General features: G+C 51.9%; 1 protein-coding gene across 7 annotated transcripts in view; it reads right to left on the reverse strand.

Annotated features, from left to right (window-relative positions):
* Positions 1 to 13,334, reverse strand: part of EVI5L (ecotropic viral integration site 5 like) — a 29,659-nt gene extending 16,325 nt beyond the window's left edge. For 4 of the 7 annotated variants that reach the window (XM_060145344.1, XM_060145348.1, XM_060145347.1 and 1 more), the window contains exons 1-3: positions 8,666 to 8,746; positions 1,821 to 2,004; positions 258 to 447 (exon numbers count right to left, since the gene is read on the reverse strand). In XM_060145344.1, the coding sequence (XP_060001327.1) occupies positions 258 to 447; positions 1,821 to 2,004; positions 8,666 to 8,672 (381 nt within the window). In that variant the 5' untranslated portion in view covers positions 8,673 to 8,746. Of the gene's footprint in view, positions 1 to 257; positions 448 to 1,820; positions 2,005 to 8,665; positions 8,747 to 13,202 lie in introns of those variants that run through there. The other 3 variants (XM_060145346.1, XM_060145349.1, XM_060145350.1) reach the window with 3 other exon arrangements.
* Positions 13,335 to 27,937: the final 14,603 nt, after the last annotated feature.

Raw genomic sequence — 27,937 nt, forward strand, 5'->3', positions numbered from 1 at the left:
AGATCGGCTGAGCCACTGCACGGCACGCGGCGTCCATGAGGCTGAATGTGCTGCCCCAGCCCATCACGGAACTCACGGGCGGGAAGCAGGAGGGTGCCTGGGGTGCCAGCCCTGATCTCCACACCCATCCCCCCGGCCCTGGCAAGGCACCCCGAAAGTGCCCACACACCTCCAGTCCTGCCCTTTGCTCGTGCTGGGGCCCCTGGCAGACGTTCCCCACCCCCCGGCCGCCCGGCCAGCCCCGCCGCCTGGGCCACCTTGAGCAGCTTCTCCTTCCTGCGCCGCCACTCCTCCCACTCGTTGGCGATCCGGCCCCACAGGATCCATGTGTCCTCCTCCAGGTGGCTCAGGTTGGAGGAGGCTGAGGAGCTGGACACCAGCGAGGAGCCGCTGTTCCGCCGGGAGCCATTCATGGAGCGCATGGACTTGGAGTCGGCTTCCAGGAGCCTGGGTGTGGCAGGGGGGGAGGGTGGAGGCTGCAGGAGCTTCCCACCCTGGCCCCTGGGTCCCAAAAAGCCTGGCCCCCCCTCCCTGGGGTCCCAGAGGATACCAGGGATTGGGTCTAAGTTGTTTTTCCTGAGCGGCACTTGCTGAGTGACTTTCGCCAGTGCCCTAACCTCTCTGAGCCCTGGTCCTGATCCCGGGAGCCCTGGAGAGGCTGCCATTCATGTGTCCCATTCTGTGCCTGGCCCTGGGCTGAGAAGCATGGGGAGTAGCTCATTTAGTCTCGTACCAACCCTGTGGGGCGGGTTTTGTAAAGACTTGTTTACAGACGAGGTACAGAGAGGGTGAGATCCTGGCTGGGGGCACCCAACTAGCAAGGGGTTGCATGAACCACCTATTTCTGAGGCTTTGACATCTGGGGCCTCCCTGACGCAGGAGGGACTGCCCCTCCCAGGCCTAGCAGATTCCTAGAGATAATTAAGGACTTGCCTGCTAGTGCACTTTTCATATGCAAACCAACCAACCCAGAACCCACAAACCACCCACCTCTGTTAGGCTCTTGCACTCAGGGCCACTATCCCTCTGCCCTAATCACCCCAGGGCCGGGTACTAGACAAATAGGCCCAGCCCCTATGCCCCCAGCTTGCTGAAGGTATTCAGACTAGCCAGTCCTAAGCCTGATTACATTGCCTCACCATTCCTTCTGGCAGAAACCACAATAAAGGCTCTTGCCCACATTTTTCTCATTCCCTCTGCCTCCTGACTGACCCTGGTGCTTCCCCAGGTGGCCCTGCATGGTGCATGGTGTGTTGTGCCCCTCCTCTTGGAATCTGTGCGTAACAAACTGTGGGTTTTTTTTTTTTTTTTTTTTTTGGCCATGCCACGCGCCATGTGGGATCTTAGTTCCCTGACCAGGGATCGAACCCATGCCCCCTGCAGTGGAAGCATGGAGTCTTAACCACTGGACCACCACCAGGGAATTCCCCAAACTGTCTTTTTAATGGCAGTCATCTCCTGATCTGCTGGCCTCGCCATACTGGCATAATAATAAAACCTACACTTTAAAACAGGGGGTGGGCCAGAGGAGAAGTGGGAAGGGCCAACGCCAGAGTCAGAGGATTTACTCTTCCCTTCAACAAAGGCTAGAGAAGTGAAGGCCAGGTCCACTGGGCCCCCTGATACCGTGGCCTCCTCATCTGAATGGGAGAACCGTCTGGTGGGAGGTGACGACAAACATCCTTGTCAAGCCTCTGTTGGAGCTGTCACTTGGCCCAGGGCCAGGTCTAGCTCTGAGTGTGAGGTGGCACCAGCAACTTCTGTTTGGGGCCCAGGCTATACCCCTGGGGCCTCTCCCTTTCCCTCAGGTCCCAACTCACCTGTTCTGCTCTTCGAGTTTGGCCAGTAGCTCTAGCTCATCGGGGCTGAGGTTCTCGGAGTCAGAGGTGGGGGAGCAGGTGGGGGCCGACAGGGCCTCCTGGGACGAGGAGTCGGGGCTCAGAGTGGGGCTCGCCATGGTGGGCAGGCTCCTCAGCTGCGAGCAGGGCCAGGTCACAGCTCTGTCTGGGGACCAGAAAGGTGTGGTCAGCTTTGGGCAGGGTGCCCACCCTGTCCTGCCGGCTCTGGACCAGTGAGCCTGCTGGCCACCCAGAGACATCTCCTCGCCCCGGGCTTCCCACCTCTGGTCTGTCCACTTGGTCACTCCTCATCCCCATGCACCCCAGTCTAGCTGACGGCCTGGCCGGCTCCTTCTGCCCCCGGGGCTGGCTACTGGGATCCCTGCCTTTGTAGTCCAGCGCCTGGATGGAATCAGGAGGGCAACGGCCAGCGCCTGAGCTGTCCTGCTGTCCCTGCGCATGAACGCCAAGTCTCAGCTGACACCCTTGAGTCTTCAGCAGGGCCAGGGGCCAAGGCTCCCCGTCACACTCAGGGTCCCTGCTGCAACCTTGGGGGTGCCGATGCCCCTGCTTTGGTGGCTGTTCCTGACAGCTTTGGTCCCTGTCCCCAGCTGTGGCCTGTCCTGGGAGCCCTGCCTCAGCATCTGACCTTCCCTGTCTCATCAACCAAAGTGGGCTGCTGGCACAGCCAGAAGCAATTATTCTCTACTGTTAATTGTCTGGGGCTGCCAATGGCCAGAAGAGTCAACTCCCCTTGGGCTGGGAAGCCAGGGACATGTCAAAGTGCTAGGAATCTGTGCTCTGATGGCGTCAGAGTGAGAGCTACAGGCTCTGATCAGTATCCTGCTCTTGGCCTGTCATGTGCCAGGTGGGTGCCGGCCCATCTCTCCTACTCCTCCTGGGGATGGTCCAGCCCCACCCTCCTGGGAGCCTCAGGGACACTGGCTCCAGCTCAGCACTGTGCCGAAAGCAAAGGCTCTGGTCTCAAATGGAACAGCGTCTGAAGTGTGGCTCTCCTTGGACCTCACCTGACCTGGCTCTGACAGCTCAGCCACAGAGGGGCCCTCGCCCAGTTCCTGGAGAGGGGGCATCTGGTCTCCAGGCAGCAGGAGGACAGTCACAGGACAAAAGCAGCCCATTTTGCACCTGCCTGGCACCCTCAGGTCACTGAGCACCTTCCCACAGCCCAAGCTCAGCCCCCAACCAGCACCTGAGGGTCCACAGGTCAGCGGGACTTGATCCTGGCCATGCACTTGATTCTAGTCTCCTTCCCTTGTGCTCCCCTGTCAAGGGGCAGGGGGCACCATTTTTCTTTCACCTCATGGGGGGCTCATAACCCTCCCACCCCAGGACTCTGTGGCTCCCCAAGGCTACTGGTTCTGCTTCTGGCCCCTGAGGGCCCCCGAGTTTGTCAGGCACTGAGGGCTCTAGCTTTTGGTGAGTGGTACAAACTCTAGACGATGGCTCCCATCAGAAGCAGAAGACCTTTTCCTCCTGTTGCCCAGCTGGCCAGGGACAACCTGCCCCAAAGACCAAGCCATGGTGTGCCACCAAGCCAGGAGTTAATCATTCCTGAGAGGGGGACAGTGGGGGCCACTCTGGGGCGTCCCGCAAAGTCTGTGGCTGGTCTGGGGCGGAGACGGGCCATGGACAAGGAGTGCTGACTTGGAAGGATCTCTCTGGGCAGGGAGGGGCTGGGAAGGCTGCGTGGGTTTCCCAACTTCAGAGCTGGGAGAGGGGAGTAGGTGGTGGAGGCGAGGATTGGAGCCCCATAAGCACAGCTGGATTTGGGGAGTAGTGGGGGCCTCAGAGACAAAGACCACACGTGGCCAGGGCTGGGGCTGGGGTCCACTGTCTCTGTGCTGAGCCCAGGGGACCCCAGCCTCAGAAGCACATTGCCTTCCCCCGCCAACCCCAACCCTGGCTTGCAAAGAGCCCAAGAGAATGGTTCAGCTCTGGGTTTCCGATTAAAAGAAACTACTAGGGCAATCCACTAGCAGAGTTTGCTCAGATACTTATCACAAATTAATGTGTATTTCATACAAGAAATAAAATGTATTCAATACCCAGGGCTTAAATTTGCAGTCTGAGAGGCAGAAGCTTCTGGTCCCTCAGGAACTTTCTCTTGACTCATCCCCATACTCTCTAAATGCTGCGCAGCCCCAGAAGCCATCCTCCTGATGCACGCACAGAGACACATACTCCTTCACACTCACACACTCACACTTACCCACAACCTCACACCCCACACACTCAGATACATCCACACACACACACTTACCCACAACCTCACACCCCACACACTCAGATACATTCACACTCACAAACCACCTCACACACAGTCTTGCGTGCACATGCACACACGCTCTGACATACACTCACACACAGTCGCAGACCTACGCGCTCAGATACACAATCACACACTATTTCACACCCACACACCCCTTTGACCATACGTGCACATGTACACACACACACGCACGCTTCCTGCACTGACCAGGTCTCGCCACGCCTGGAACCGAGTACATACGGATGGACATGGGCTCACTGCCCTCCTAGCTCTGTGAGCAGCCCTGTCCCTTCTCCAGAGCGCCCGGACTCTTACTGCCTCAGTCCCTCCTTCCCTGGCGCTTACTGGGGGTCATCTGAGGGCCAGGTACTGTTCTAAGGACAGGGATGTGGAGTGGAACGAGGCGAATGAGCCCCCATCTCCCAGGGCACGCGGCCGCCCTACCCTTGCTGGATGGGCACAGAGACGCAGAGACAAGCCAGGTCCCCTCAAGTGCTGAGGGGCCACTGGCCTCTGAGATCCACACACAGGCCCTCCAGGTCTGGGGTCCCAGCCTCTCAACGGCCCCATTTGAATGCCCTTTGTTTCTGCTTCACTGCAGCCACCTGAAGGGGGTTCCTGGCTCCTGCGGAGTGGGCAGTGGGCCACCTAATGCCGTCCCTGCTGGCACCACCGCCCGCCACGCCCTTATAAGGTGGCCCATGGCTTCGGAAGCCCAGTCAAGCCAGAGGGGTGGGAGAAGACTGCCGGTGAGCTGGGGGTGGGGTCGGGGGGCAGAAAGGTCCAGATGCTGGGGACCCTCCACCTCCCTTTTCCTCTCCCTCACGGGGGTGTTTGGACACTGCCAGTCATGCTTCCTCCTTCTTGAAGTACTCTCCCATCTAGTTTCCAAGAGGCCAGGGTCCTGAGGCTCCTCCTGCCTCGGCCCAGCCTGGCACCCCTTCCTCCACAGGCCCTGCTTTGGTCCTTATCCCTTCATGCCCTCGGTGAGTTCACTTTCAGGACTTAAATGACCAGATACATGTCGGTGATTGTGACACCCTCGTCCGCAGCTTCTCCTTTCTCCTGAGCACCAGCCAAGATTGCCAACTGGCTCCAGAATGGCTCAATCAGATCCACCACCGGGGTAGGAATCATGACTGTCTGGGTCCCTGCTACTTCTGCGACCTGCACTGAGCCTGGTACAACCTGAGAGTTGAGAAATATTGGAGGAATAGAACCTGCCTGCCCACCCACCGGTATTTCCTTAGTGCCAGTCAGGTCCTGGGCACCATGATGAGGGCTGAACACTGCTGGGCAAAGACAGAAGCAGCCCCTGCACGCCCAGAGCATACAGGGGTGGGGGGCGGGCAGAGACCAAGAGATGATCACCTGTGCTTTCTATTACAGATTGAGAGAAACGCATGGAATAAAAGAAACGCATGGAATAAAAGAAACGCATGGAATAATAGAGAGGAAAATAGTCTGGCAGTTCCTCAAAAAGGTAGACAAAGAGTTGCCAATATGACCCAGCAATTCCGCTTCTAGGTTATCTACTTGAGAGAATGGAAAACGTACATTCACAGGAAAACCTGTACACAATTCTTTTTTTAATTCTTTTCCTGGCCGGGGTGCACGGCACGTGGGATCTTAGTTCCTCAACCAGGGATAGAACCAGCGCGCCCTGCATTGGAAGCATGGAGTCTTAACCACTGGACCTGCAGGGAAGTCCCACCTGTACATGATGGTTCACAGCAGCACGATTCACAATAGCCAGAAAGTGGAAGCAACCCAGACGTCGATGGATGAATGGATAAATGAAATGTGGTCCATCCAGACAATGGAATGGTATTCAACCATCAAAAAGAAGGAAACTGATTTTTTTCAGTGAACTCTTTCCTGGCAAACCACCCTGCCCCCGACCACCTCCAGGGTTCTGGCTCACTTCTCTCCCCTCTCCCCCAAAATACCTACCCCTATACCCCAGCCCAAGGCACATTCTATGGCAATTCCTACCATACACACCTGCCTGCCCTACTGGGTCATGAACCTTCTGGGGGCAAAGGCCTATCTTCTTAATTTTCTACTCCAAGCCCCTAATGCAGCATCTGGCCAATAGTAGGTGCTCAATCAACGTCTGCTGGATGAAGGAAGAGAAAAACCCCTGTGCTGCTCAGCCAGGTGATCAAGGTCAACACCATCAGTGATAAGTCATGTTGAGAGCATGTGCACGTGATACGCTGACATGAGAAGGGCACTTCATCTCTGGGCCTTTCTCCCCAAGACTATGAGAAAAACATGTGACCAATCCAGATTAGGAGACACTTTAGAAAATCCCTGACTAGTCCTCCTCAAAACTGTCAACGTCATCAAAAACAAGGAAAGCCTAAGAAAACTGTCCCAGATAAGAGGAGCCTCAGGAGACTTGACAAAATGTCCTACGGGATCCAGGAAGGGGCCCTGGGAAAGAAAAAGGAAATTAGGGAAAAACTAAGGAGATCTGCATAAAGTATGGACTTTAGTTAATAATAATGTATCAATATTGGTCCATTAATTATAACAAACTTACCAGATGATGTTACTAATATGGGGAAACTGGCTGTTAGTCTGTGAGGGTGGGGTCTGTGGGAATGCTTTGTACTATCTTCTCAATTTTTCTTTTTTTTTTTTAAGAAATGATGAGAGATTACATCTATTTATTTATTTATTTTTGGCTGCATTGGGTCTTCATTGCTGCGCGTGGGCTTTCTTTAGTTGCGGCGAGCGGGGGCTACCCTTCATGGCGGTGTGCAGGCTTCTCATTGCGGTGGCTTTTCTTGCTGCAGAGACCAGGTTCTTGGCACGTAGGCTCAGTAGTTGTGGCTCGCAGGCTCTAGAGCACAGGCTCAGTAGTTGTGGAGCATAGGCTTAGTTGCTCTGTGGCATGTGGGATCTTCCTGGACCAAGGCTTGAACCCGTGTCCCCTACACTGGCAGGCAGATTCTTAACCACTGCGCCACCAGGGAAGTCCTGATCTTCTCAATTTTTCTGTAAAGCTAAAACTGTTTTGAAAACTAAAGTCTATTTTTAAAATTAAAAAAAAAAAGATTCTGTACCAGGGTAGACAGAAAAGTAAAGGACAGTTTTATAACATGTGAGAGGTACCCTAGCGAGTAGAGAGTTGCTCACTGGGTCTCCTGACGAGGCCGTAGAGGAAGAAAGGTTTGCATTTGGATTTCTTTTCTCTTTCTTTTTTTCTTTAAGTACTGACCAAAGTATTTTAAAAAAATCATTTCATTTTATTTTCACTGAGCGGCTTGCGGAGTCTTAGTTCCCCGACCAGGGACTGAACCCGCGCCCTCAGCAGTGAAAGTGCAGAGTCCTAATCACTGGACCATCAGGGAATTCCCTGCACTTGGATTTCTGACTCCAGAGCCTTTGCCCCAAGTTGATCAGCTGAGCTGTCACTCTGCATTCAATGACTTTAGAAACAACCTATGTAAAACACCGAATGCAGTGAGCGCTCAGTAAATGACTTACTCTTTTTCAACAGGGAGAGTGAGTGAGTGTGTGTGTGTGCCATCTTTCAGAGGCAGGCAGAAGACCCCAAGACTCCTTTAATTTTGCTTTCCTACCTACCCCGCCTCCATACCCCACCCCCTACCAGCCCAGCTTCTGATCCTCTACCTCTAATGATTATGGGGACCCAGAGTCATTTCTAAATCTGAAGCCTTGAAAGATGCCACGTGACCCCATCTGCCCAGACAGACTATCAGCTGGGCCACTCAGACCACCCCGACTCCTGGGGAGACGGCCTGACGTCTCCGGGTCTTTTCCTTGGCCATGGGGTGGGCATTTGATGGGCGAGCTGCCCCTCAGGTAACAAGAACGACTGCTGGAATTCAGCAGTCACTGCCGGCCCTTCTCTTGTCCCCAGTTCTAGCCGCTCCTCCGTGCCACTCGTGATGTTTCCACATCCAGGTACCTTCCTCCATGGCTGTATGTGTGGATAAATGATCCCAGATCTCTTGGCCTCCCGGGAGGACTTCAGGGCCAGCAGCCTGGGTTCAAATCCCTCCTCACCTACTTTTCTATCTTTCTGATCTGGGTACAATGTGCTTTGTCTCAGTTTCCTCATCTGAAAACAGGGCTGATGATAGTACCGACCTCACAGGTTTTGTTGGGAGGAGTAGATGAGCTAAAGCCTGTCAAGTACTTAGTTCAGGAGCTGGCCCATGATATTTATCTCCCCCTGGGTAGAAAGTTCCATGAGGGCAGGGGCTGGCTAGCCCACTAGTGGATCCCCAGAGTCTAGTGTACCATTAGGCATCTGGTATTTGTGGACTGAATAAACAAACTTCCCCTCCTCAGCAGGCCCACCCCTTATGTGGCGGCCCTGTTTAAATATTAAACGCAATAAAACTAAAATCATTGTTATTGGTAGTAACAGCAGCAGCAGCAAGTACCTTCAGGCTAAAATCAGCTGTGGAAGGACCTGTGGAATCCCTTAGGACCTGTGGAATCCCTTCTGACCTAGGACCTGTGGAATCCCTTCTGACCTAAAAAAAAAGTTTACTACCTTGCATGTCAGCAGCTACTTTCTGCCACCATCACAGGTTCCTTCGTGGCAAATCCCTGATTTCTCTATATTTCAGTATCCCTGAGAATGACAAAGGAAACAATTTAAAGCCCTCATAAGCCTTCCAGGGACAGGTGGATAAGAGAAGTGGCATCTTGTAAAGGATCTCGGCTCTTCAAAGCCAAGATGGTATCTTTCCTGCTGCAAAGGCTGGCTGGGCCAGGGCCCAGGGTGAGGTGGGTTGGCCCTGCCTTTGGGGGCTCTCCAAGCAGATGGATCTGACCTCTTTCTACAGAAGAGATCCAGGCCCTCTTTCAGAAGTGGGTGAGTAGGGAGGGCTGTCAGCTCCTAAAATCAACCAAGTGTCTACTGAGCATCTGCTATGTGCCCTGTTCTCGCCTAGGACTCAACCATGAATAGACAGAGACGTGCCCTGCCCTCGTGGGACTCTTGGGCTGGGAGATAGCCCTCAATGAAACAATCTCACAGGGACTTCCCTGGTGATCCAGTGGTTAAGACTCCATGCTTCCAATGCAGGGGGCACGGGTTCCGTCCTCGGTTGGGGAACTAAGATCCCACAGGCCGCGTGGCGTGGCCAAAAGATAAAAAACAACAACAACAACAACAAAGAACAATCTCACAAACACATCACGGTGCGCTGAGAAATCAAAGAAAAGTGCCAGTGGGGCTCTTGAAATTTCCCTGGAAGGGATCAATCTCTTCCCCAGCCCCAGTGAGTTGTTAGTTCTCCTAAGTAACCTCCCTCTTGCCCTCTGTTTGGCTTCTAGAACATGTGTGCAGCAGACGTCCCTGGGCGGGGAGGGGTGGGGTGGGGTGGTTTGCTGCCTTTCCAAGTTCAATTCCAAATACTGGTCTCTTTTTTTTTTTGCGGTACGCGGGCCTCTCACTGTCGTGGCCTCTCCCGTTGCGGAGCACAGGCTCCAAACGCGCAGGCTCAGCGGCCATGGCTCACAGGCCCAGCCGCTCCGTGGCATGTGGGCTCCTCCTGGACCGGGGCACGAACCCGTGTCCCCTACATCGGCAGGCGGACTCTCAACCACTGCGCCACCAGGGAAGCCCTCAAATACTGGTCCCTTTGACCAGGGAGTGTCCCATGGTGTGTGCCCCTTGGATGGCATTTGGGACACAAAGGCCTATAGGATGAAACCCACCAAACAAGGCACGCTTCCCTGCGTGCACCATGCTTGCTCCTGCCGCCTGGGCCTCTTCCAAGCACTTAGGCTGCCTGGAACACCCCTCCGTGCCATGCCTGCCCAGAGAGCTCCTCTCCCAACTCGTATATCATCTCTGCTCCACCTTCCCTGATGCCCCGGGGATGCACCGGGCCCTTTTCTCTGCTCCACAGCATGCTGTCCGTTAATCTGTCTCCTGCTTCCACACAGGATGGGATGGTACGGGCACGGGCTGGAATGCTGGTTCCTCCGGGTGGTTTGGGGGGATTAAATGAGATAGTATATCAATGGGGCTTGATACAGGGCCTGGTGCGCAGCACGGCCTGATCAGTGTGCGTTCCTGGTTTCAGCTCTTGCCTGCTGACGTGGAGAGGGTCTTTAGATGCAGGGCAGGAGCCACCCCTGACGCTCCTTCACACCCCAGCCCCTGACTCGATTCCCAGTACGTGGTGGAGGCCTCATCCGGAACAACCAGCACCCATATTCTGCAAGAGGAAACTAGAGCACAATCCTCCGTTCCCCCTGCACCCATCAAAAGCACATGCACAAAGACCCGGCCCCCGCCCCCCAGTCTAGGGTAAAGGGCACTGATGTCTTTCACCAGCCCTTCCCGGGAACCTTCCCGTGTTTTCCTAAGGAGTCCACAGTCTATCCCGGGGAGGCTTCTGAGCCCACTGCATCTGCACAAAGTCCCCCCTGGGGAGGCCGTGGAGTTTGTTTCCTGTGTGCCTCGTGACCTTCAGAAGTCTCCTCGTTCAGTCCTCCCTTCAGCACGTGGGCAGAACAAACCTCTCCCCGCCCTGCGTCAGAGGTCTACGTGGGGTGTGGGCACTGCCAGCAAGCAGGCACCCGACTGCCCTCTGCCCCCCGGGAGGTCCCTGTGGGGCCACAAATCCCACAACCAACTGTCTCTTAGCCCTGATGTAAACTGGCTCAGCCATGGAAAGACAGTCATTATCCACTGAGGCATCAGCTAATTCCAACCAGGGGCCCAGGATGCCCAGTGACTCTGCCAGCACCCACAGGTGGGTGACTGCCCTCCTTGACCCCACTGACCCCTTCCACCTGGTGCCCAGGGGACATTCAGGGCCACATCCTAACCCCTCTGGCTCCCCTGCAGTACAAAGTCCTGGTTTCGGGATTTCTCTCCCCATTTTCTAGATGGGTAAGTCGAGGCCCCAAGGCTAGATGCGCTTTTCCCCAGAGCCATCCAGAATCCACTGGTAAATATCCACTGGGCTTGCTCCTCTGGGGCTTTCCAGGCGTGCTTATGTCAGACAGGCAGCGCCGGCCTGATCTGGATTCCCCTCAGGCAGGACCTGGGGCTCCTTAGCAGTCCCTGCGGTCCTGGCTGCCCTGTCTCGCCAGTTCTGTGATCTGCCCTCCTCTTTGACTTGCCTCATCCCAACCTGCAGTCAAACCAAACCACCTGCAGTCGACCACAGAAGCCCAAGGGAACACACAGGTTGGACCCGAGGATGTGGGCTGTAGGGCGGGAAGAGCCAGTACACCTGGAAAGACACGATGACATGGGTCCCCCAGATCCATCCCAGCCCGGCTGAGGGGAAAAAAACCAAGCCGACTCCTCACTCGTGTTCCACCCGAGCCTCTTCAGCACATTTTTCCCTTCTGAAAATATTCCTTAACAAAGAGCTGTCTGCTTCTGGCAGGCCCAAACCCAGCCCCACTGGGTCTCAAATGCCAGGATCGAAGGAAGCTGTTTCATTTTGGCATGACATGCCGGTCGTGGGTGAAAGAGTTCTCGGGGCTGTCAGGGGCTGCTCCTGCCATCTGAGGCCAGCGGGCGTGGTGGGGTCAGGATGCTGGTCCTACCAGTCTGGTCAGGCTTCAGGACCAGGGCCAGGAGCAGGCGGTGCCCCTACCCCTCTGCCAGGGGTGGCAGAAATCAGGGGGCAGCCAGTGGTTCTTTGGGGGAGACTGGTGTAGGCGAGAGAGGGAGCATCCTTCCCTTTGAAGAAGGGTAAAGCGAGGGAGATGAATAAAGGGGAAGAGGCCTGGGGCAGGTGTCCAAGGGGTGCTGGGAGATTCTGGGTCACCCCGCCACCTCCAGGGCCCCAATAGGGGCACAGGCTCAGGGAGGCTGGTGTGGATGGGAAGGCTGGCTGCCTGGGGCCGGGCAGGTAGCTCATGTCTCTGAGTCTCTGCCTGAGCTGGGAGCTGCGGGGTCCTCCAGGAGGACCTGGGCAGATGAATTCCAAGGAGGGGTGCCAAAGTGCTGAGGAGCCCTGTGTGTGTGTGTGTGTGTGTGTGTGCGTGCGCGCGCGTTGACGGGGGCAGGTCCCAACTGCCTGGCCCTGTGTTGGAGGTCTTAAGTTTTTCTGCGTGTGCTGGGGATCCAAGTGTCTGTCCGTGCGTGTGTGTGAAGGGCTCCTGAATGTGTGTGAGGGGCCCAGGGTGTCTATCAGTATGAGTTGTTGGGGGTTCATGGGTTTTGCTCTGTTGCCTCCCGGATGTGTGTGTGTGTGTGTATGTGTGTTTGTGCGTGTGAGTGGGGCCCTCACAGAGGTGGGTGTCCCTTAGGTGAGGAGTGGGGTTCAGAACATCTGTTGGGAGGTCCTGAGCATGAGGTGAGGGTGGATTTTCAGGAAGTAGGGATCAAGACGGGTCAGGATCAGGGAGTGTGTGCGATGATGACCCTGAGGAGTGGCTTTCAGGGGTGCCCTTGGGCATGGGGCTGCTGGCGGTGGGAGATGGCCCAGCAGGCTGAGGTGAGGCCTGCGGGCAGGAATCTGGATTTACAGAGGCTGGGGAGGGGTCCTGTGCGGTCAGAAGGGAGGGGTATGGCTCTAAGACGGGTATCCTTGGGGGCGGGGGCAGGTCTGGGCCCAGAGATAGGATGTGAAGTGAGGGGAGGGATGGTGTGGCAAGGGGTCTACAGATGAAAGGGGTCTTGAGGGATCAGGACAGAGAGAGGGCGGAGGTCCTGGGCTTGCGGGGGCGCTCGTAGGGGCCAGGTCTGCGGGGTGGGGACTGGGGGAGCCCTGAAGGGTCCGGGAAGGGGTCCTGAGGGTCAGTAAAGAGGGTGAGCGGGGGTCACGGGCCTGAGGGGCCCTCCCGGGGAGGGGGCGGCGTGGGGGAGGAGGGCGCCCGGAGGAGTCGTGGGAGGGGCCCTGAGGGGTCGGGAAGCGTCGGAACGAGGATGGGCAGGGGCCAGGGCCCGAGGCTGACGGCCAGGGTCCGTGCTGGGAGTGCCGAGGGCTCCCGGCGCGGGTTCCGGAGCGAGGGGGCCCGAGTCCCAGTCTTGCCCGGCCCCCGTGGGCCGCAGCGCGGAGTCGCGGGCCTGAGAAGGCGCCCGGGAGGCCCGGCCCGCACCGCCTACCTACCTGCGAAGAGCGCGCTGCCATAGCCATGCCGAGCCTCGCCGTCCCGGGCCGCGCCGCCGTCCCGGGCCCCGCCGCGTCGCTCGCCCCGCAGCCCGGCCCGGCCCCCTCAGCCGCCCCCCGGGACCGCGGCCGCCGCCGGCTCTGTCGCTGCCATTTCACCCGCTGACAGGAGCCGCTGCCCCGCCCCCGAGGCCCAGTCAGCCAATTCACCGCCCCCAGGCGCTATGGCTCCGCCCACTGGCCAGGAGTGACGGGGTGTCTGGCCAATCCATGGTCACTCCGTAAGGAGGGCGAGGGCCCTGGCTACGGCCAGAAGGTTGCCGCCTTTAAGGAGAGAAGCGAATTGAAATTAGGGAAGCAGTGAAGGACGGGGTGTTTTGCCTATCGGAATGTGGAATCCTGTTGATCAACACTTGGAAGGACCAATAGGAAGGAGAGAGGGGTGTGTCTCTGAGGGAAGGCTGCGTCCCTGAGGAACCCCAGACAGAGGCAGACCAGCGTTTGGCTCTAAGCCCCGCCCAGAGCCGGGCTTTTTGCCCAATAACGAGACTTCCTGGGACGGCCATTATTATCTGCCCCCCAAACCTCGGCCATGGTAACTCTTGGGCCTCTATAAAGAAGATTGACACCTAGAGAGCCAATGACACTGAAGAAGGGCGGTGAAGTGACGCTCTCTGGCCAACGAGATCATATGAGGTTAGCCTCCCGGGCGGTGGGGCTTGAGGCCTGGTGGAGTGAATGAAGTACGGGAGGGGCTGAGAAGGGCGTGGCCTAGATCAGTGATGGGGCGGGGGCAGATCAGGTAGAGGCTAATGGGTTGGGTCTGAGAAGGGGCGTTGCCAGAAATCCCTTAGGCTGCGGAACCACATCTTCTCTGAGCCCGGCTCTGTGCTGAGGGCGGGGCTTTGGGTGGTCGGGGTGTCACACCGGAGACTCAGGCCTGTCGCATTCTCTAGTCTAGGCCGGGTTAGGTATCTTGTCTGAGGCTGACAGTGTCTTATGTTGCCCCATCAAACTCAGAGGACGCTGTTATCACTGCTTACATGGCCCTCCCATCCCCCACCCCTCCTAGATAGATGGGGGCGGGGGAAGGCAGGGCCTAGGTCAGGGGTTCCCCGGCATTGCTGAGCAGGGGCCCAGCACATGGGAGCTGCTTATAAATGTTTGATGAGTGAATGAATGGCGGGCCCAAGATTATTAACAGGGAAGGGAAGGGTGGGGGTATCGCTCAGGCTGGGGAGGGAGATGTAGAGGCAGTTATGGATAGGGGGCAAGACTTAGAGAAAAGGACAACTTCCGCCCAAGTTCAAAATGGAGAGACAGAAATGGAAACGGGGAAGGCTGGCACCCAGAGTGGGGAGTGTCAGGACCTTCTGAGGTTTGAGATCTCAAGCTTCTAAATAGTAGGTAGGGAGGGGGCTCCTTCTGGTTTTGGGAGCGGTGAATGCCATACAGCCACGCTTTCTGCCCCTGTCCATCCGTCTCCGCCTCTGTCTACACGCTGTCCCATCTACATTTTGCCTGTGTCTGTTCTTTCTTTGTCTCTGTCTCTACTCTGAATCTGTCTACACCCTTTCTGCCGCTGTCTATACTCCTTCTCTGTGTCTTCCCTCTCTCTTACTATCTATTGTACATTGCATCTATTAAAATTTTGGAACTGTTAAGAAAAGCTTCCAAGCGTATTTCTAAAAACTCTGTGGTAAAAATAGTTATAATGAATTCCTTCTCCCCCACACGCCCATATACCCCCATACCCCATTCTTTAAAAAAGAACGTATCTTTGTGACTTTCCTGGTGGCGCAGTGGTTAAGAATCTGCCTGTCAGTGCAGGGGACATGGGTTTGAGCCCTGGTCCGGGAAGATCCCACATGCCGCGGAGCAACTAAGCCCGTGCGCCACAACTACTGAAGCCCGCGTGCCTAGAGCCGATGCTCTGCAACTAGAGAAGCCACCGCAATGAGAAGCACGTGCACCGTAAGGAAGAGTAGCCCCTGCTCACCGCAACTAGAGAAAGCCCACGCACAGCAACAAAGACCCAATGCAGCCAAAAATTAAAAAAATGAAATTATATATATATAAAAAAGAACATAACTTTGATTCCCTGGCTGCCCAGTGGTTAGGACTCCATGCTTTCACTGCCGAGGGCCCAGGTTCCATTCCTGGTTGGGGAACTAAGATCCCACGTGCCGCAGGGCCAAAAAAAAAAGAAAAGAAAAGCATATCTTTGCCTCCCCCTCCCTTTTTTTTTTTTTGGTGGGACCTTAGTTCCCAGGCCAGGGATCGAACCCATGCCCTATTGCAGTGGAAGGGTGGAGTCTTAACCACTGGACTGCCAGGGAAGTCCCTATTTGCCTTACTTCTTTTAAAGCTTATGTGCTGGCCATTTCATAGTCCTTGACAAATCCAAGGTGACCTTGGATTTGCAGAGTATGAAGCTGAAGAGAATCTTAGACATTGTCCTCTGATTCCTGGGTGGACTTGGGAGGCGGGGGGAGGACCCCTATGGGCATGTTAGAGATAGGATGCAGGGTAAGTCAGGAGGGCAAGAGTGACACCAGGATGTGGTGAGGGTCAAGTAGTCACCAAAGGACAATCTCTGAGCTGGCTGCCCATGGTCCCTCATGTGGAGGAGTGAGGAGCCGTCATAAAGGACAAATCTTGGAGTTTGCCTTCAGAAAAGAACAGTTTGGTGTGACCCACAACTTCCAAGGAACAGGAGAACCTGGACTGGTACAGGAGGTGGAGGACAGAGGGGTCTGCAGAGGCACAAACCTGGGTGGGGTCCAAGGCCACCCAGATAGAGGTCATGACCAGATCGTTTCTGGGACCTTGCCTAGGACATAAGTGGCATCTGGTGTCTGGGGAATAAAGTTAAACACTAGGAAGATGCACAGGGCATCTGACCCTCTCATCCTTACTCTGCCGTATTCACACAAAGGATGGTTTTATTCTGGGGACGCTTTGATTCCATTTTTATAAGCACAGTGGGAAAAAAAAATCCAACACATTTCTGTTGGAAAAGACTTTTGAATCCTAAGCTGAATCTAGCCAATTAGATTGCTGGATCACTTTGCTATTCAGTGCACTTAAACCGTTCCCAATTTTTTTTTCAGTGTTCATATTTACTTGAGTGAAATCATTTTTATCAGGAACATTTTTTTCCATGTGATTTTTGCAGTAAACATTTGATTCATTAATTGGACTCTTTTTGTCCAGTTTTTACCAGCTGTCAATTCTACCTCTGTGATTTTTTTTTTTGGGGGGTGGTTGTCATTTCTTCAGAGTCAGATTTTGCATATTTAAATTTATTAAAAGACTCTTCTCAGTATTTAGCAGATAAGTTTTAGCACTTAAAAAAAATCTTTTTCTGGACTAAGCTTTGGACTCAAAATTTGTTTGTTGGGAATATTGACTAATATGGTCTCAGACTTGATACTCTCTTATAAAGAGCGAAAAAGGGGACAATATATGTAGTTCCTCCTATAAAGAAGTAGAGTCTGTTTCCCCATCACTTGAATTTGAGCTGGCTTTATCACTTATTCTGACCAACAGAATGCATCAGAAGTGATGCTGGGCTAGTTCTGAGCCCAGATCTTAAGAGGCTTAGCAGCTTCTGCTCTTTTTTTTTTTTTTTTTTTTGGAGAATTTTTAATTGTGGTAAAATATATAGAACCTAACATTTGCCTTTTTTTTTTTTTTGCGGTGCACCAGCTTAGTTTCTTCGCGGCATGTGGGATCTTCCCGGGCCAGGGCTTGAACCCATGTCCCCTGCATTGGCAGGCGGATTCTTAACCACTGCGCCACCAGGGAAACCCCCTACTAGCTTTCTAAATGGTTGATCTACTACCTTTACTGTATATTTGCCTTTAACAATGAGATTTTTCCTTTCATAATTTCACAGTTTTAGTTATGGTCTTTTCTGCTTAGAGAAGTCCCTTTACCATTTCTTGTAAAGCTGGTTTGGTGGTGCTGAAGTCTTTTTAGTTTTGCTTGTCTGTAAAACTTTTGATCTGTCCTTCAAATGTGAATGAGAACCTTGCCGGGTAGAGTATTCTTGGTTGTAGGTTTTTCCATTTCATCGCTTAAAATATATCATGCCACTCTCTTCTGACCTGCAGAGTTTCTGCTGAAGAGTCAGCTGATAGCCTTATGGGAGTTCTCTTGTACATAACGTCTTGCTTTTCTATTGCTGCTTTTAATATTCTCCCTTTATCTTTAATCTTTGCCATCTTAATTACAACATGTCTTGTTATGGTCCTCTTTGGGTTGATCCTGATTGGGACTCTCTGTGATTCCTGGACCTGGATGTTTGTTTCCTTTCCCAGGTTAGGGAAGTTTTCAGCTATTATGTCTTCGAATATGTTCTCCGCCCCTTTCTCTCTCTCTCATCTCCTTCTGGGACCCCTATAATGTGAATGTCAGCATGCTTGATGTTGTTCCAGAGGTCTCTTAAACTGTCCTCATTTTTAAAAATTCTTTTTTCTTTTTTTCTGTTCAGCTTGAGTGATTTCCGCTATTCTTTCTTCCAGTTCACCGATCCATTCTTCTGTATCGTCTAATCTACTGTTGATTCCTTCAAGTGTATTTAAAAAAATATTTATTTATTTGGCTGCCCTGGGTCTTATTTGTGGCACGCAGGATCTTCGTTGTGGTGTGCAGGATCTTTTGGTTGTGGCATATGGGATCTAGTTCCATGACCAGAGATCGAACCCCGACCCCCTGCATTAGGAGTGCGGAGTCTTAACCCTTGGACCACCAGGGAAGTCCCTCAAGTGTATTTTTTTTTTTTTTTTTTTTTTGCGGTACGTGGGCCTCTCACGGTTGTGGCCTCTCACGTTGCGGAGCACAGGCTCCGGACGCGCAGGCTCAGTGGCCGTGGCTCACGGGCCCAGCCGCTCCACGGCATGTGGGATCTTCCTGGACCGGGGCACGAACCCGTGTCCCCTGCATCGGCAGGCGGACTCTCAACCACTGCGCCACCAGGGAAGGCCCCTCAAGTGTATTTTTAATTTCAGTTATTGTACTCTTCAGCTCTCTTTGTTTTTTCTTTATATTTTCCAACTTTTGTTTTTTTAATGCCTAACTTCTGGGAATTCCCTGGCAGTCCAGTGGTTAGGACTCTGCGCTTTCACTGCTGAAGGCTCAGGTTCAATCCCTGGTCAGGGAACTAAGATCCTGTAAGCTGTGTGGCACAGCTTAAAAAAAAAAAAAAAGCCTAGCTTCTCACTCTGTTCATCCATTTTCCTCCTTAGTTCTTTGAGCACCATTGCAATCATACCTTAAACTCTTTACTGGGTAGGGTTGCTATAAACCTTTGACTGTTGAGAAATTTGGTTATGACAGTTTCTGCTTGTTTTTTGATGTTTCTGTTGGGGGTTGATGAGAGAGCTGCCTACCCTGCCATTTAGCCCAGTAACCTGGGTGATGAGAGGCACGTGACTCAGTCACCCCTGCGGCCTCAATCACCAACCAATCAACCTCCAGCCATGAGTAAGTCCATCTGTTCCCATTTTCTATTGCTGTATAACATAAAATAGCAACCATTCAAAATATATTCATGGGTTCTGTGGATCAGGAGCCTGGACAGGGCACAACAGGATGGCTTGTTCTGCTCCATGGCATCTAGGACTTAAGCTGAGAAGACTTGAAGGGCTGGGGGGTGCCTAGAGTGGCTGGGAGCTGGCATTTCTATTCACATGTCTGGTTTCTGGGCTGGATCACTCAAATGATTGGGGTCTCTTGGGGGGAAAATCCCTCTTTTTTTCTGTAGTCTCAGGGTGTCTCCATGTAGTCCCTCCACATGGCATCTCTAACATGGCAGCTTCAGGGTAGTTGGACTCCTTACATGACGTCTCAAGTCTCTGGGAGTGAGTCTTCCAGCAAACAAGGAAGCAGCTTGCATGGTCTTTTATGATCTAGTGTTGGAGCTCATATAATATTGTTTCTGCTATACTCTATTCGTTGAAGCAGTCCAAGCCCACCCAGATTCAGGGGGATCAAGACCTCCTCTCTTGATGCGAGCATTGTCAAAGTATTTTCACTTATCTTGTAAAACTGCACTGGCTAAGTAGCCAGACTTAATCGACCCACCAGCTGACCACAGATTCATGAATGAGCTCACCTGTGCTCAGCAGAACTTTCCAACAGAGCCAGACTCAAATTTCTGAACCACACAATTATGAACTAAATAGTTTTTATTTTATTTATTTATTTTGTGGTACGTGGGCCTCTTACTGTTGTGGCCTCTCCTGTTGCGGAGCACAGGCTCCGGACGCGCAGGCTCAGCGGCGATGGCTCACGGGCCCAGCTGCTCCACGGCATGTGGGATCTTCCCGAACCGGGGCATGAACCCGTATCCCCTGCATCACCAGGCGGACTCTCAACCACTGCACCACCAGGGAAGCCCTAGTTTTTATTTTGAATCATTAATTTTTGGAGAGGGGAAGTTTGTTATGCAGCAAATGCTAACTGATACATCTTGGCAGGTATATAGCACTCACCAAGCCTAATATCTGCTGATCACTTCCTGGAGCCCTGCAAGGTGATGTAAATGAGAAGACCCATGGCTTCTGTAGTTCAATGACTTCTCCCTGTCTGTGTTCACCCTACAGTCCACTGCCCTTGGTTTTACCTGCCATGACAATTCCACCCATCCCACTGCTCCTTGATTAGTTTCAACAACCCGTGAACATAATAAAAGAAATGTTGAAGCACTCCTTAGCTATTCTACTCTTAGACTATACAGCTTACTCCATTTAGTCTCTCATTTTACAGATATTAATTGAGCATCTACTATATGCCATTCACTTGAAAACACTGGAGACATGATAGTTAACGTGAACAAAAGGGTCCCAGCACTAACAGAATTATAGTCTGGTGGGATATGGTAAGCCGTTTCTAAAATGGTCCCTACCTCTTGGTATTCATGGCCTTGTGTAATCCTCTACTAAAGAGTAATTTGCTTCTAATTACTTCCAGTAGAATATCTCATCATGAAGAAATGCCAATTCGGAAACTAGGTTACAAAAGATTCTGACTCCTGTCTTGCTGGCACTCTCATCCTTGCTGGCTTTGATGAAGTTGCCTTGTTGGAGAAACTCATGTGGTAAATAACTAAAGGCATCCTTTGACCAACAGATAGCTAGGAACTGAGACTCAGTCCAACATCCCACAGGAAACAAATCTGACCCAAACCCACATGAGTGAGGTTAGAAGTGAATCCTTCCCCTATCCAACTTTCAGATGAAACCCTAGTCCTCCTGGCCATCCCCCTAATTGCAGCCTCAAGAGACATCCCAGGCAAAGTATCCACTAAGTCATGGCTAGATTCCTGACCTGCAAAAACCTGGGATAACAAATGTGTGTTGTTTTAATCCATTCAGTTTGTAGCAATTTGTTATATAGAAACAGATAACTTCTATGTAGGGGAGCCAGAGGTGAAACAAGCAAATCAGTGAACAATTTGGAGATAGATCACAGAGTGATACAAGATATCCAAAGGGACCCAAGAAGAAGCTTGAAATCCGAGCCAACTGGGGCTTCCATGGAAGTCCAGTGGGTAAGACTCCGTGCTCCCCATGCAGGGGACCCGTGTTCGATCCTTGGTCGGGGAACTAGATCCTGCATGCATGCTGCAACTAAGAGTCTGCATGCTGCAATTAAAAGATCCAGCACGCTGCAACTAAGACCCAGCGCAGGGGCTTCCCTGGTGGCGCAGTGTTTAAGAATATGCCTGCTAATGCAGGGGACACGGGTTCGAGCCCTGATCCGGGAAGATCCCACATGCCACGGAGCAACTAAGCCCATGCGCCACAACTACTGAGCCTGCGTGCCATAACTACTGAAACCCGCACGCCTAGAGCCTGTGCTCCACAACAAGAGAAGCCACCGAAATGAGAAGCCCGCGCACCGCAATGAAGAGTAGCCCCTGCTCACCGCAACTGGAGAAAGCCTGTACACAGAAATGAAGACCTAACAGAGTCAAAAATAAAATAAATAAAATAAATAAATTTATATCAAAAAAAAGACCCAGCGCAGACTAAATAAACAAACAAAAAACAAACAAACAAAAACTTGAGCAGACTAAATATCATACAAGACACTAGAAAGGAAAGTAATTCAAGATCTAGTACCTAAAACAACATCACAACAAGATTGTTTTATAGCCTCACCCTTGTCTCCCTGTACCCTAGCTTGTGGCCATTTGGTATTTATAACCACTTTGGGCTTTCACTTTTGACCTATTGGATCTTGGGTGGTTTCTCACTCAGTTCTTGTCTCGGTGTCTCCCTCTGACTTTGCTGCCCTCTGCAGCCTCAGGCTGGCTGCAATCCTGGAGAAATTGGACAATCAGTCCATCCCTGGTTCTCTTCCTTTCTTGTCCTTCCAACAGCAGAAGGGGATTTGGATTGCAAAGGTTCATAAATGACAGGCAAATTGCAAGGTCAGGCAAAAGAAGAGGAAGGAGATGGAGCAATAGCGGGCTGGGAGGAAGGAGGAGACCCAGCAGGTGAAGCCATCAGGGGAGTCCCAGGAAAGCGGGGTTCAAGCAGGAAGTGGGGAGTGGCCACCTTTATCAAGGGTGAGGCCAAGACAGTAATGGGTCTGCTGCTGTTCTCAAAGGAAAAGTAGATACTGCCATTGGTGGTTTTGGGAGAGGTGAAGGCAGGAGTGAGAACAGCCCTTTTCTAAGAAGTGTGGTGACACCTAGAGGTTTTTCCACAAAGATGGATGAAGCATGCCTCTGTTCCTGGAAGTCTTCCTGCTCCAAGACGTGAGGCACAACTCATCCACATCACCAGGAATGGAGTCTATGAGGCTGGAGCAACGGCTGACCCAGGACCCTTTACTGCAGGGCAGAATGTGTGATGGGGCACACCTTCCTTCCTGGGGCTCTGGAGGACAGCAGTGCCTAGGAGGGGCTAAGGCTCAAGGTGAGGAAATGAGCAAACCCAAAGGACTGTGAAGTCACTCTCAAGAATAGGTAAAATCTTGAGAGAAGGAGGAAGGGCAGCATGCCAGGCAGAGGGACCAGCTAATGCAAAGGCAAGGAGGCAGGAAGGTATCTGTTCTGTAAACCTGTGTTGAAGCCTCCTTGACCACTGGGTGGTGCTGTCCAGCCTGGCGAGAAACACAGTAGGCTGTCCATTGCCTGATTCCTGCCCACAGCCCACAGTGGTCTCCTCCTGGTCTATGTATGTTAGCTGAGGTTCTGGAATTCTGGTGCTGGCAGGTTTCTGTGAGGCCAGCCCAGCCTGGGTCCCATTTCAATGACACCTCTAAAGCAGCAGGTGGCACTTGTCTGAGAATCAGGGAGGAAGGTGGGGTATAACCTGGGGCAGATCTTTGGGGAAATCCTTCTGCTGTCAGATCAAAGTTTATAAGGCAGACAGAGTCTGTGCAGCTCAACTCGTTTGGGAGGGGGCTCCACGTGGGTAGGCAAGGAAGACTTCCTGGGGGAGGTGGTATTAAAAGATGATGCGATTTGTCGGTGGAAGAGAGAGATGAGAATCCAGGCGGGAATGTAGGACTGGGCAGCTACATATGTCTGTGTGGTACAGAAGATGAACTAGGCAATGGAGTGAGACAGTATTTCCTCACTCATCTCATCTGTTTACCAGACATTTGTTGAGATCTGATGAGCTTCGCGGTTGGTAAGGGTGGCGCACACCAGTTCCACGGGGACAGAAGCTCCTCCATGCAGGATCCTTCTGGACCTTGCCTTATGTACTCCGTCTGGTTGCTCATCTGTCTCCTTTATAATATCCTTTATAACAAACCAGTAAATGTTTTGGTAAGTAAATGTTTCCCTAAGATTTGTGAGTTCTAACAAATTATCAGACTTGAGGAGGGAGTCATGGGAAACCCTGATTTGTAGTGGGTGGGTCAGAAGTACGCATGGCCTGGATCTACACTTGGTGTCTGAAGTTGAGGACAGTTTTGTGGGACTGACCCCTTAACCTGTGGGATCTGTTAAAAACAAGAAAACAGAGCCAAAATGGAGTCACTTATAGTGAGTCTCACATCACCAAACTCAGGCTTAACGACAGTTAGAGCTCTCTCAGAGATGGAATCTTAAACCAGCCAATAAGGAATCGTCTGATAGACCCCTGCCATCCCCTGCAGGAAAATAATCTTACAATGACCCAGCCACTTTTTTGCCGGTACCACTTCCTTGATCCTACTCCCTTCTGCCTATATAAAACCTCTAGCTTGGGACTTCCCTGGCGGTGCAGTGGTTAAGAGACTGCGCTTCCATTGCAGGGGGCATGGGTTCGATCCCTGACTGGGGAACTAAGATCCTGCATGCCGTGTGGTGCGGCCAAAAGATAGAAAATAAAAAACAAAAAAACCCCAAACCAAGAAACCTCTAGCTTTGTACAGCTCTTCAGGGCTCCTTTCTATCTGCTAGACTGGATGCTGCCCAATTCTTGAATCATTGAATAAAGCCAATAAGATCTTTAACATGTACACAGTTGCTTTTTTTTTTTTTTTTTTTAACAGATCTGATGCTGTCTCCAGGTGGATAGTGTCAGGACTGCGTTCAATCTGTAGGACATCCAGTCAGAGTCGGGTGAGACTGAGGGAGTGGCTTGGTGATGTTGGAAAATACTCCAGAGCTTTCTGACGGTCACATTCTAGGGGAAAGGTTACATGCTGAAGGATGAGTTGTTTGAGAGGAGATGGAACAGGGTGGTAGGAGAAAGGGTGTTTTCAGTTCAAGTGATCCACACGTGCAAAGGTCAGGAAGTGAAAGAGAATGTGGCTTCCTTCCTAGAGGAACTGAAAGTTTTTCAGCAGGACTTTAGAGCCCCAGGAGGAAAAATGGGATGGCCGGTCCAGGATCCAACCATGAAGTATTGAACACCAGGCGGAGGGGTTTATAAAGAACAGTAGTAGGAACAGCCCATCCAAGAGAAAGTATCTTGTTTCATCTTCCTGAGGGGTTGGTGTTCCAGCTCTGTTGATGTGTCTCTGGAGGTGGGAAAGCCACCACCTCCCCAGATCTGCCTCCAGTTGTGAGGCCGTGAGCGTGTCTCATCAACCCCTGAGCCTCAGTTTTCCCCATATGTGAAATGGGGACACAGAGCGTCTTAGTCCTTTCAGGCTGCGATAACGCAATGCCATAGACAGGGGGGCTTAAACAACCAACATTTATTTCTCACAGTTCTGGAGGCTGGAAGTCTAAGATCAACGTGTGGGGAGATTTGGTGTCTGGTGAGGACCCGCCTCCTGATTCACAGAAGACCATCTTCTGGCTGTGTCTTCACATGGCAGAAGGGGTGAGAGACGTCTCTGGGGTCTCTTTTATAAGAGCACTAATGCCATTCACGAGCTAATCACTTCCCAAATGCCCACTTCAGAATATCATCCCCTTAGGGATTAGGTTTCAAGATAGGAATGTGGCCGAGTGGGACACAAACATCCCGTCGATGATACAAACCCAGTGCACAGGGCTGTCATGAGAAAAGTCGGGTCTCTTGGCACCAAACAGATGCCCGATAAAAGTTCTTTCCCTCCTCCTTTCTTTTTTTTCCTTCTTCTTCTTTTATTTTTTTGGCCGTGCTGGGCAGGCGGCATGTGGGATCTACTTCCCTGACCAGGGATCGAACCCTCGCCCCCTGCATGGGAAGCACGGAGTCTTAACCACTAGATTGCCAGGGAAGTCCCCCTCCTCCTTTCTTTCTTTCTTTCTTTTTTTTTTTTTTTTGCGGTACGCGGGCCTCTCACCGCTGTGGCCTCTCCCGTGGCGGAGCACAGGCTCCGGACGCGCAGGCCCAGCGGCCATGGCCCACGGGCCCAGCCGCTCCGCGGCATGTGGGATCCTCCCGGACCGGGGCACAAACCCGTGTCCCCTGCACCGGCAGGCGGACTCTCAACCACTGCGCCACCAGGGAAGCCCCCTCCTCCTTTCTTTAAGGAACAAAAACCCCTCCGAAAGACCTTGAACATGCCGCACAGTTGGATCTCCCATTCTCTGTTCAACCATCCACCAGCACTAGTCACTCTGGTTGTGTCATTACTTTTCCATCAAGAATATACAAGGGGGCTTCCCTGGTGGCGCAGTGGTTGAGAGTCCACCTGCCTATGCAGGGGACACGGGTTCGTGCCCCGGTCCGGGAGGATCCCACATGCCGCGGAGCGGCTGGGTCCGTGAGCCATGGCCGCTGAGCCTGCGCGTCCGGAGCCTGTGCTCCATAACGGGAGAGGCCACAACGGTGAGAGGCCCGCGTACCGCAAAAAAAAAAAAAAAAAAGAATATACAAGGGAGGGACTTCCCTGGTGGTCCAGGGGTTAAGGCTCCATGCTTCCACTGTAGGGGGCGTGGGTTCAATCCCTGGTCAGGGAATTAAGATCCCACAAGCTGCCTGGCGTGGCCGAAAAAACTTTAAAAAAAAGAGAGAGAAAAAAAAGAATATACAAGTGATAATAACTCGTTTATTATCATTGTTGGAGTGCCCACTACCTGCCAGGCAGTGTTCTTGACTTTGGGGATGTAGCAGTGAAGAAAATAGACTCAGTCTCCTCCCTGTGAACAGCTGGCTCCCAGTTGTTTTTATAAATAGTTTAGTGAAACTCAGCCCCACCCATTCACTGACATATTGTCCGGGTGCTTTCATGTTACAGGGGCAGAGCGGAGGAGCGGTGTCAGAGACTGATTGACCCACAGGGCCGAAAAATACTTGCTATCTGTCCCTTTTCAGAAAACATTTGCCAATTCTTGGTCTAGAAGGTTACATTCAGGGTGAGACAGCTGGTAGACAGATAAAATTTTGAACCTGAATCTGGCCCTCCCTCTCTCTCTCTCTCTCTCTCTCTCTCTCTCTCTCTGTCGGACTCCCTAATTAAGAAAGGCAAAACTATTAGTTCCCACTCCACACCCTCCTGGCTTTAGCACAAAGTAAGTGGTGAAGGAGTGCTGGCAGGATTTCCATTTCTGTTGAGAATGTAGAAGTCCCCCAAAGACCCTCCCTTCCATGGTGATAACTAGAAAAACCCGTACTTTTCAATAGGACTAGTCAAGAATGAATGCAAGGAAGCCTTGATGAGCTGGGTTTCAGACATAAAAATGAGTCCTTCAGGGACTTCCCTGGTGGTCCAGTGGTTAAGACTCTGAGCTTCCAATGCAGGGGGCACAGGTTCGATCCCTGGTCGGGGAACAAAGTTCCCACCTGCCAAGTGGCGTGACCAAAAAATTAAAAAACAATTTTTTAAAAAAAGAGTCCTTCATAGGTGAGGCAAGAGCAGTTTTAGCTTCTGTACCAAGGGGGCAGGCAGACACCAGCTCTGGGTGTGGATAGGTTTGCATAGATGGAGAGGTGTTTAGGGGACAGGGTACATCATACAGTTCTTAGATGACGAGAATAAGCATTCCAAATGGTGGGCACCAGAGTGCTGGAGTCCAAACTTGGTGAGGAGAGCATCCTCGTGGAGGGATGGCTGGTATGGGATGATGTCAGAGCCCAAGTGACGTAAGCAGGACAACAACATGGGGATCTGTCTAGCCGGAGGGAGAGGGTCAGTGTCCAAGTGCAGTGAGGAGGGCATCTACATAGCATAGGGCAGGGGCCCCCAACACCCGGTTCATGCCCTGTGAGGAACTGGGCTGCACAACAGGAGGTGAGTGGCAGGCCAGTGAGACAATCTTCATCTGTCGCTCCCCATTGCTTGCATTACCACCGGAACCATCCCCCGACCCCCACCCCGGTCCATGGAAAAATCATCTTCCACAAAACTGGTCCCCGGTGCCAAAAAATGATTGGGGACCGCTGGCATAGGGGATAGTGATGGGAAAATGAGATTGGCTATATATAGGGGGATTGATGAAATAAATAAATCATGAAGGATAATGGGAACCAGGTTTCCCACCATCAGAAAAGAGTGTTACAAAGATGAATGGAGCGGGAGTTCTCCGGTGGACTAGTGGTTAGGATTACAGGCTTTCACTGCCATGCCCAGGGTTCAATCCCTGCTTGGGGAACTGAGATGCCGCAAGCTGTGTGGCAAAAAAAAAAAAAAAAAAAGTGAATGAAGGGAAAGTGAGAATGAACCTTATTGTATTTAATTGGAGATGTTGGTGTGAATTCATGGTTTTCAAAATATATAGAGAAATAAATGTGTGTGTGTGTCTGTGTGTGTCTTCTCATCTGCCTACTCAGAAGTCCTGGGATCAGTGACACCCCAATAATAATGAGCATACTTAATACTCAGGTCTTGGTTTCTAATGCCATTCTCTGCTTAAAAGCAACCAGTGCTCTTTGGAAAAATGGTTGATTCCAGGGTTCAGACAAGGAAAGTCTACTCAGCAAAAAACTGAAAGGCACATGTCAAAAGGATACAGAAGCCAGCATGAAAGGCTTCCACTGGCCAAATCAAAGAAAATTTAAGCATCAAAAAACAGAAAGAGAAAAAAGGAACGTCAGCAAAAACGGCAGAGTAAAATTTGCCTTTCCATAAAAACAATGAAAAAACTGCAGAATTTGTCAGAATCAACACTTTTCGAACTCTGGCAATCAACCAAAAGCTTACAGTAATTCAGGGAGTAAAGAGAAATGACTGAATCTCAGTAAAGAACAACGAGCTTGGTGGAATTTTAACGTACCCTAGTCCCATTCCCCACTCTCCAACTCAGAAATAGCCTTACAGACTCACAGACATAGAAAACTGACTTGTGGTTACCAAGGGGTGGGGTTCGGGGGGAATGGATTGGGAGTTTGGGGTTAGCAGATGCAAAC

This window comes from Lagenorhynchus albirostris, chromosome 3 (genome assembly GCF_949774975.1).
Source record: "Lagenorhynchus albirostris chromosome 3, mLagAlb1.1, whole genome shotgun sequence".
NCBI lineage: Eukaryota > Metazoa > Chordata > Mammalia > Artiodactyla > Delphinidae > Lagenorhynchus > Lagenorhynchus albirostris.